The sequence below is a fragment of the Papaver somniferum genome, unplaced genomic scaffold (genome assembly GCF_003573695.1).
Source record: "Papaver somniferum cultivar HN1 unplaced genomic scaffold, ASM357369v1 unplaced-scaffold_131, whole genome shotgun sequence".
In the NCBI taxonomy this organism is placed as follows: domain Eukaryota; kingdom Viridiplantae; phylum Streptophyta; class Magnoliopsida; order Ranunculales; family Papaveraceae; genus Papaver; species Papaver somniferum.
The window spans coordinates 4,573,388-4,583,149 of NW_020622270.1; the positions used below are offsets into that span (position 1 = coordinate 4,573,388).

At 37.4% G+C, this 9,762-nt stretch overlaps 2 protein-coding genes across 2 annotated transcripts; one reads left to right on the forward strand and one right to left on the reverse strand.

Moving 5' to 3' along the window:
• Positions 1 to 861: 861 nt before the first annotated feature.
• Positions 862 to 2,607, reverse strand: LOC113332393 (uncharacterized isomerase BH0283-like). The gene is made up of 7 exons (XM_026578943.1): positions 2,481 to 2,607; positions 2,125 to 2,373; positions 1,924 to 2,019; positions 1,663 to 1,881; positions 1,377 to 1,541; positions 1,200 to 1,283; positions 862 to 1,107 (listed from the first exon to the last, which is right to left on the reverse strand). The coding sequence occupies exons 1-7, from the start codon at positions 2,520 to 2,522 to the stop codon at positions 1,000 to 1,002; spliced, it is 963 nt and encodes a 320-aa protein (XP_026434728.1). The 5' UTR covers positions 2,523 to 2,607; the 3' UTR covers positions 862 to 999.
• Positions 2,608 to 5,946: 3,339 nt separating this feature from the next.
• Positions 5,947 to 7,837, forward strand: LOC113332459 (amino acid transporter AVT1H-like). The gene is made up of 4 exons (XM_026578996.1): positions 5,947 to 6,084; positions 6,272 to 6,879; positions 6,982 to 7,413; positions 7,736 to 7,837. The coding sequence occupies exons 1-4, from the start codon at positions 5,991 to 5,993 to the stop codon at positions 7,835 to 7,837; spliced, it is 1,236 nt and encodes a 411-aa protein (XP_026434781.1). The 5' UTR covers positions 5,947 to 5,990.
• The last annotated feature ends 1,925 nt before the right edge of the window (positions 7,838 to 9,762 follow it).

Here is a 9,762-nt window from a genome sequence, read left to right on the forward strand (position 1 = left end):
TCCCTCGTTTTTGGAAACAAACATGCGTCGAGATTATAAAGAATTGAAAGGAGGTGGGACTAGATGTGCGGCCTTGAAGATTTTCCTAACCCAATCCAAAAGCCCAGAACATGTAGATGATGACTATCCTAAACTCGAGAGGATGTTTATCCTGAACTCTAGTTTCTGCAAATAGATTCATCTTCTTCTTCAGCATACGGAACTCGCCGAACTAACCGGTGCCGAGACATGTTCATTTAAGAATTGAGAGTGAAGAGAAGAATATGTAGAATGTGTGAATTTAGAGTTGAAATGAGGAGTATTTATAGAATTCAAAAAATATAGTCGTTGAATCACAAGATTTTTCAACCGTTCAAATTGAGCCGTTAGCGCCATTGGGTCAGACACTGGCGTTTCTAATACGGAAGCGTGCGCTTTACGTAAAACGCGCGTTGGGTGTATAAATGCTGGCGTTTTTTCTTCAGACGCCAGCGTTGGCAGCAAGGATGCCCGTCTTTAACACAGACGCGCGCTGGTTTTTCCGACTTAATGTTCAAATCAACAGAGTTGTTGATTTGAACTTCCATTTTTCATGTTTGTTCGTTCCATAGTGGGAGCAAAATGAACAAACTCTGAATTTGAGGTGAGTTATGCCCATATATTTCAAAATAAAATAAATAAAAAGGGTTCTACCACGTCAATGGAGAGGTATTGTATAAGCTTTTATGATTTCATCATATTGGGTTGCCGTAAGCACATCCTTGTAGCAAAACACAACCATTACTCTTTCTATTAATATGCAAGTACTTAAACTAAATAGTTTTAATACATTCAAACAACTCAAATTACACAAGTACCAATACAATCAACCTTATGGTGGTTTATTAAATAACATGTCCAGCTTGTCTTCTTAAGCAAATCTAGCTATGACCGCAAATAGTAGTTAAGGTTTATGACGATGCACATTGCACGTGTAGTTGTTATTACCCATCAATCCGAAAGGTATATTGATGGGCCTGATCAAGCAAATAGAGCTCCTTCCATGACAATAAAAGCTTTCCCTCGAATCTTTAGTCTTTGATTTTCCATATCTAAATGGAGATCCAATACCCCTCCTCTTGGAGATGCCTGCACAAATTAACGCAAAAATGTATACTACATTGTCATTTTATATGTGAATGTACGGTCTGGACAGATGGATAGAGAGGGAGACAATTTACCATGTAAGCAAGAAAATAAGATTTTCCCAACTTTTTGCTCCAGTAAGGTGCCAGGGCACAGTGCGCACTCCCACAAACAGCATCCTGGAGGTCGGGGAAAATGAAAAATGGTTTTAACACTGGTTTATGATGAAAATGAAACGGCACATCTTGATAATATTGTTGTCATTTAATTACCTCGTTGACACCAAGATTTGGAGAGAACAATCGAGAGATGAAATCCAAACCAGATCCATGGGGAGCTTTACCTGTAAAAACGACTCCTCTTCCTCCCTTCCACCCTTTTAATTCTTCATAGTTTGGTTTCAAGTCTATGACGTTTTGTCCCGATGAGACCTCAATCTACCAAAAGAGCAACATGAAGTAAGCCATTTAATTACAACAAGGACCTGAAGACACATGAGCTACCATTCATAACATGTTATATGTTACCAGATTCTAAAAAGCAAGAAATGTGTCATACAATTAGGTCGCCGAAGGAAGCTGTTTTCTTTATATTAAGAACAGATGCACCATTTAGAGTTTGTGGTACGGAAGGTATCTCCAATGGATCACATTCCACCAGTGTAGTGGTAGGAAAGTCTAATTCGATGATGAAGTCTGCTGGATCCCGACGACAACGATTATCATCCTCAGAGTAAATACTACCATTGCTCAAAATCTTTGATCCATCTAATATATCCTCACTTTTCCGGACAGGACATTTCTTAGCAGTTAGACTTACGGATAGTCCGATAAATTCAATTAGGTTTGATTTTACTAAACCAGATGTAAATAGAAATTTTGCAGCTGCCATGGTTGCATGTCCACAAATGTCAACCTGTACATATAAACGAACGGGTTATGAAACTTGTGCTTAAATTATTTATCTACTGACACATATATACCCATAAACTAAGAACACCAGGGTTTAGGATATATTTACCTCTGCAACAGTAGTGAACCACCTAATGTTAAAAACAGGATTATACTTCTTGTCATACTTGGATTTATCACAATAATCGTCATCACTATCGCTCTCATGATAAACAACTCTAGTCAAGTAGCATGTTATCGGAGCATTAAACTCCCTGGCAACTCCTAGTAACCACTCATCGTCTTTCTTATCTTCTCCTTCCAACAAACAGATGGCTGCCGGATTACCTTTAAGTGGTCTATCTGTGAATGCATCCACCTGCATTTTGACATCGGAACAACACTTACATTAGTTTTTAAACTACATTAGAAAACAGAAAAAAATAAATAAATTGGTAACCTCCTGCTAAATTAATTATATATTACCACAGCGTATTTAATAGGTCTCTTCGCTACTGCTATTTCCATCTTCGAGTCTGAAGTGAAGCCTCTGAACAATGTGATGTATGAGTATGATGACAATGTGATATATGTTGGCTGTATCAAGGCCTCGATGACAATGTGATGAATGTTGGTTGTATCAAGGCCTGGATGTTAAATACCCGAGGCTTGTTACCGAAGAATACCGAATGAGACCAAATGAGAAACACATTGCACTATATTTGGGTCCTAGTAAGTAGGATAACTATTGGACTACGGCAGTGCTAAGCACCAGTAGTATTCATCATGTTGACCCACATGCATAGAAATGCACTGAATATGTTCGGATGGTTGTGTGTGAAGGAGAAACGACTCAATCAAATCGCAGGCTTAGTTTGAAGGTGCGACTTGGGTCAAGTCATTTTGATCGCAGTCTTTGTTTGCGGTACTAGCTAGGATTTTATAAGTCAAGCTAACAGATTTGGGAGCAGAGCAGTTGTAGAAGACAATTTTTCTTTAGTATCTTAGGTATATTGAAAAGCCATATACAATGCCGAAGCACAGAAAATTGTGGGGATTGTTATGTTCGTTGAACCTTGTGGTCCTAATATAAAAGACATTGTACCTTGTCTTTTGGTTCCATCTATAAAAGTAGTCAAGATTGCTGCGCAATTTGTTGGGTCTGACTGGTCAATAAGAACCAGTTAGAGGTATCGAAGTCGATCTTCGATTTGTTTCCTCTCTTTATGTCGGTATGCTTGTCTAGGTAGCCAAGTGGTTGACTTGACCAGATTCATCGTCACGTGATTGCCAAGTGGTCTTTGTTGAAACCTCATAAATGACAGATATTAATTTCAACACTAAAACTCTTCTAATCGATAACTCTGTTACAGCAAATCATAGAACCCAAGGTTTAAAAAAGGTCCGTTAAAACTGTCGCGTCGTGCCCATGAATGTCACCGACACTATTCTTCAGACAATTAGACATCTTTAAATAAGGGATGATGGCACTATATAAACTTGTTATGACAGTTTCCATACTCGTAATAACCCTTTTTTTTTCCTGTAAAGAGCATAGTTCTGCATGAACCGTGTGAAGAAACCAGATAAAAATCGCTCCCTCACATGGGGCGGGTCCAGCCCTGCTGGAGTTAGCAGGAATCATTTTTGGACCCAAAAATTAAAAAAGAACGATTTTTTGGGGACCATGATTTTTTTTGGGGGACCATGATTTTATTTTGGGTAAAGACATTAGAAGTAAATTTAGGTCACCCTTTATCTAGTTATTTATATTAATACCTAAATTACCCTCTTGATTAATTTTGGGTGATGATTAGCTAGTGTTAATAATAGTTAGTGTAATAATTAGTGAGATGATTAAGTTAAAGATAATTAGTGAGATTAAAAAATCAGATGAGTTTTTTTTTTTAAAGAAGTAGAATTATTGAGAGAGTAAAGTTACAGAAAATGAAGAAGAAAAACATGAAAAACGATGGATTTTACCAACCACAATCGGAGGAAGGGTATTTGGATACCCAGGTATGCTTCAAACTTAGATAATGTTGGTTGAATTGCTCCAAACTTTCAAAAAAATGAAATTTTTTATGTAAATTTGGGTCAGTTCGGCTAACCATATGTCAACAACATGTAGCCGAACACATTTGAAAGTGTAGTTCGGTTACCATATGTCAAGAACATGTAACCGAGCACACCTGAAAGTGTAGTTCGGTTACGTTTTCCAAACACACGGGTTACCGAACTCGCTCGTTAATGGAGGTTTTGGTCGTATAGTGCAATGTTCGGTTACCTAGGATAAAATGGTAGGTAACCGAACTTTGAACTTGACAATTTATTTGAGTACATCTTGTGTGTTCGGTTAGTTCGCAAACTTCAACGCAACCAAGTTCCCAACCGAACTTCAGGTTAAAAGTAACCTAGTGTTAGAAATTCGGTTGGTTCGCAAACTTCAATATATTTTGCGAATCAACCGAACTGGGCTTATAGGTAGAGTTCGGCTACAAAAAAAACTTAATAATTTTGCGAACGAACCGAACTTATGGACTTGTATTGTTCTAATACAAGGAGTTCGGTTAAAAGTATTTTTTTACGAATCAATCGAACTTTGAGTTCGGTTAAGAAAAAAATAATTTGTGATAACCGAACTTTTTACTGAAAAAAACTCCATTAAACCTCTATGGAACTTCCATTTTCAACTCATTTTGATGATTAGTTCTCATTTATTCAACCAAAAACGAACGACAAGTAATGGGTTTGTGAGAATATCTTTTTTAATGTTTTAAATTAAGTTATATATATAGTGGTGGTGGTGGTAATCGGAGGTGGTGGTGGTAATCGGTGCTGATAATTGGAGGTGGTGGTGGTGGTAATCGGCGGTGGAGGGCGGTGGTGGTAATCGGTGGTTGTTGGTGGTGGTGGTGGTAATCAGCGGTGGTAGGTGGTGGTAATCGGTGGTTGGTGGTGGTAATCGGCGGTGGTGGGAGGTGGTGGTTATATATATATAGAGAGGGGTGGTTATTGTATTGGTTTTAAATTAAATTAAGTTAAGGATATGTTAGTCATTTCAATGTTTTAGGACAGCCCTTATAACTATAGGGAAGGTGGCCTAATAAGACCATGATCCTAAAAAAATCATGGTCCCTAAAAAAAATTTCTTAAAAAAACTGAAAACTGTGAGAGGTAGTTTTCATGTTGTTTGGGTCTTCCTATTAGAATTTTTGTATTGTAAAACTATTTTGATAGGAATAGAGAAACATATCAAAAGAGGGAAGAATTTATAAAAGTCAAAAGACCATGTCCCAATTGTTTACAGTGTAAAAGAATTGACGTGAATTCTGTTTCCCATTGCAGTAGCCCACGCAAGAATAAGAGTTTTAACTTCAGTGCAGAGTTCCATGTCCGTTTTGAAGCTATAGTTGGTTTGGAAAATTCGGCGGTTTCTTTCCCTCCATAAAATCCAAATGACCGCCGCAGGATAAGGTCCCAAATCAATTTTCCATCACCAGGTATACAAGAATTAGACAATGTATAGACCAACGAATCCATCGTTTCAAAACTTCAATTTAACTTTTAAACCATCTTTAATTAGGAAAAAAAAAATTGTGTAGCAAATTATTATTTCTTTAATGTGGCCTTACATAGTCCACGTATTCATTTAAGAGCAAATAAAGTTTAACAAGTGGTTCTAAGCAGATCTCATGCAAAACCATATCCCAATCATCTTTTACTTTTTGGAACCTTTGTATCCTGGTCAAACGTTGTCACTCCAAGTACACCGACGTTCTACGGAATGTAACCAGTCTTGACCATGTTGGCTAGATGACACTAACTATATATAACCCCAACGTTCCTTCATCATCACCATCCTTCGACTAAAATTATATACTCAAAGCTCCCGCAGTTTCAACCCCCTCTATTTCTCGTTACCAATACACTAGTTTTGCAGAATACTAAGATTTTAAATTATCATCTCCTCGATTTTTCTTACTCACACATTCAATGGATTTAACAACAGAAAAACCTGATGCACCTACGGCAACCCCAACAAGTACATCTTTCACTACACTGCTCAATATGATAGGGCTCCTAATAGGTATTTCTTTCACTACAATGCTCAAGTACATCCCGTTGCTTAACTAAATCATTACCATCATCACCCTTCCACAAGTCTTTGGTTGAATTACTACGATAAAAGCAATTTGTTTTGCTTATGTTTTAATTTGATTTTTTCGTTTGATTGAAAGTTGGTAAAGTATTAATAATTTATTTATATTTTACAGGGTTAGGCCAGTTATCGACTGCTTATGCACTACAAAATGGTGGATGGGCTACTGCGTTCCTCCTATTTGGTTTGTTCATGTTAGGAGCATACACTTCTCATTTACTAGGGCTCTGTCTCGCAACCAATGTTCGGTTGAGAAACTACTCAGACATCGGGTTTCTAGCATTTGGAAAGACGGGACGATGTGTATCATTAGTTTTTATCAATCTGGAGATTTTCATGGCACTTGTTTCTTTTACAATTTCCATGACCGATAATTTAAGCAGAGTTTTGGATGGATATAACTTCGACATCTCCTTTTTCGGCTTGTCTACAGCTCAGAGCTTAACAGTGATTGCTATAGTAGTTTGCATACCTACGGTGTGGTTAAGAAATCTGGATAGCATATCATTCATTTCGACATTCAGTATTTTGTTGACCTTTTTGATATGTGGCGTTTTAATTTGCACTTGTTTGTTCGGTAGTGTCAAAGCCGACAAAGGTATACCTGTTTTTCGAATAAAAAATATTTTCTCAGTGTCCGGTCTATACATTTTCAACATTGCCTCCCACATAGCCATCCCTGAAGTCTACAGGTCAATGGTTGATCCTGCCGGATTCTCTATTGTGAGTTTATATACATATATTATTTTATAAGTGAATTTAATTACTGAGTAGCAGGCATGTAGTTGTATTTAATTATTGATCAGTGAATCGTCTTTGGTGCAGATTTCCTTTTTAAGCTTCGGGGCAGTGGCGACTCTATACACATTTTTGGCATTTTTGGGAGCTAAAATGTTTGGACCTGGGGTGGCTTCACAATTTACACTGAGCATGCCCAAGCATTTGGCTTTTACGCAGATTGCACTATGGGCAGCAGTCATTGTACCAATGACCAAATATGTTTTCTTGACCGTTCCAATGGCATCTGAAGTGGAACGACATCTACCAGCTAAAATGCCTTTGCGGAGGAGAACTGTCATACGGGGTGCAGCCGGATCTTTGCTTCTAATAATTGTTCTTGTTTTAGCAATTGCCATCCCTTTCTTTGAAACTGTTCTTAGCCTAACTGGTTCCTTCGTTTGTATCTTCGTATCTGCTATACTTCCCATTGCTTTCTACCTTGAGATTTTCAGAAAGAAAATTCAGCTACCTAGTTTCGTAATCCATTTGATCATCATAGTAATATGTTTTGTTGTAGGAATTATGGGGACAATATATAATATTAGGTCAATTGCTAATCAATATCAATGAATTGTTGACATATGTCACCTTTCTACTGAGACGATTCTACCTGATGTAACTTTTGTGATGTCATTCTGAATAGATAAATGGAAAACAAAATGGATTGTTGTCTTTTCTGTCATTAAGCGACCATTAACACCGTAAATTGTGAAGGAACGCAGCAAAGTCCAAAGGCTCCAAATCCAAATTAGATGCCATCTTGTGTGGCTACTAGTATTTTTTCCTTTATTATTCGCAGAGAACTATACCACCAGCTTGTACTGCTGCCCTGAGAGACAAGGATTTTGATCTTGGACTAGATTCAAGTACGTGGTACGAACTTACTGAACTTTTAGGTTGAAGAAGAGAAGGTTTAACTAGAGAAGAGAAGACAAACTTTAAACAGAATCTTTATTACTGATTTCAACTGTACAGAGATACATAAGTGTGAAGTTTGTTGTTAGTTCCTTAAGGCGGAAACTTGGTCTCCAAGTGTTTAAGACTTGGCAGTAAAGTATTTCCATATTTGGGACAGGACTTGTTTCGCAAGTACTGGATGCTTGTTTTGCAAAGAGTATATACTTGACATCCAAGTATTTGTCCAGTATATATAGGGGTCAGAGTCCGAGAGTTTTCAAATATAGAGAGCTTGTTTTTCTTTGGTGAGGTTACAAATTTGAGAGTATTACATTCTTAGGGTTGTAAACACAAGGAAACGGGAAGGGGCTAACACCAAGGTGTTCATGCAAGTTGTTCTTCAGAGATTTTCATATAGTGGAAAGGTATCATCATCTCCAGTGGACGTACGCACTTTACCGAACCACTATAAATTATGTGTTCCGTTTTTGCTTTCGTTTTTTTTTTGTTTGAGTGCTTGCTGGATTATTCTTTGTTGTGTGTTAATTGTTTGAACTAACTAGACGATTCCGACCTAACAATTGGCATCAAAGCCAGGGTCGTCTAGTTTTGTTTACTCAAAGATCAAAGTAGAAGGTTAGAGATGGTAGATCCAACGGGAGAAGTTCCTGAAAAAGCGGGGTCTAACAACACCACCCAATATTTCGATTAGCAATTTGTATGGACTAATTCCGAAATACTTTGCTAGAGAATCAACTAGACAGTCAGACTCAATTTAGATAAAAGTATCTCAAGGAGTTAATATCTCTCTCTTGATTTGATTTTTACTCAAGCTAAAAACAATAGCGAGTCTTTATCAAATACAAGGAATAACTTGGACTGTACCAAAGACCAATGTCCAAGGATCAATCAATATCAATCAACAACCAAAGGTTGGATTTCCAATTGATGATCACGAACGCACAACCTATCAGGGACGGAGCTAGGATTTATTGTTTGGGGGACAAATATATAGGAAAAGAAGTAATGCCGTAAAAGCAGGTGGCCGAAGGCCGTTATTTTTTTTTTGGCCGTTGTTTTTCTTTGAAACGGTGTCACCAAAATGCCCAATAAGTTGTAGATGTTTAAATTAGTGGCTGGATTTAGTAATTTGATAGTTTTCATTTCTTTCCGACGTAATTTTGGTATTCAAGCCGAGTTTTATACGATAAATGTCCAGTATCTGTACTTTTTATAGTAAATATATCGTAGAGAATTCAAGGCTCTTTAAGTGATATATAACGATAAGGGGGACAAATCTATAAATACTTAAAAATTTCAAGCCTACTATGATAATTAACTAAAGCCTAATATGTAATTAGAAAATTTTAGGGGGGACTATTGTCCCCACTAGACCTTGTGTAGCTCCGTGCCTGCAACCTGTATTATTTCAATTATATAAAATATAATGCGGAAAAGAAATAACACAAACACCAGAAATTTTGTTAACGAGGAAACCGCAAATGCAGAAAAACCCCGGGACCTAGTCCAGATTGAATACACACTGTATTAAGCCGCTACAAATACTAGCCTACTCCAAGTTAACTTAGGACTGGACTATAGTTAAACCTCAATCAGTATCCCACCGATCCAAGGTACAGTTGTACTCCTACGCCTCTGATCCCAGCAGGATACTACGCACTTGATTCCCTTAGCTGATCTCACCCACAACCAAGAGTTGTTGTAACCCAAAATCACATACTTGATAATAAACAGATCTGTCTCACACAGAAAAGTCTATCAAAGGATAAATCTGTCTCCCACAGATAAACCCTAGGTTTTGTTCCGTCTTAAGATATAACATTAAGGTGAACAGGAACCAATTGATAATCCGGTCTTATATTCCCGAAGAACAGCCTATATTAATCAATCACCTCTCTACAATCCTTC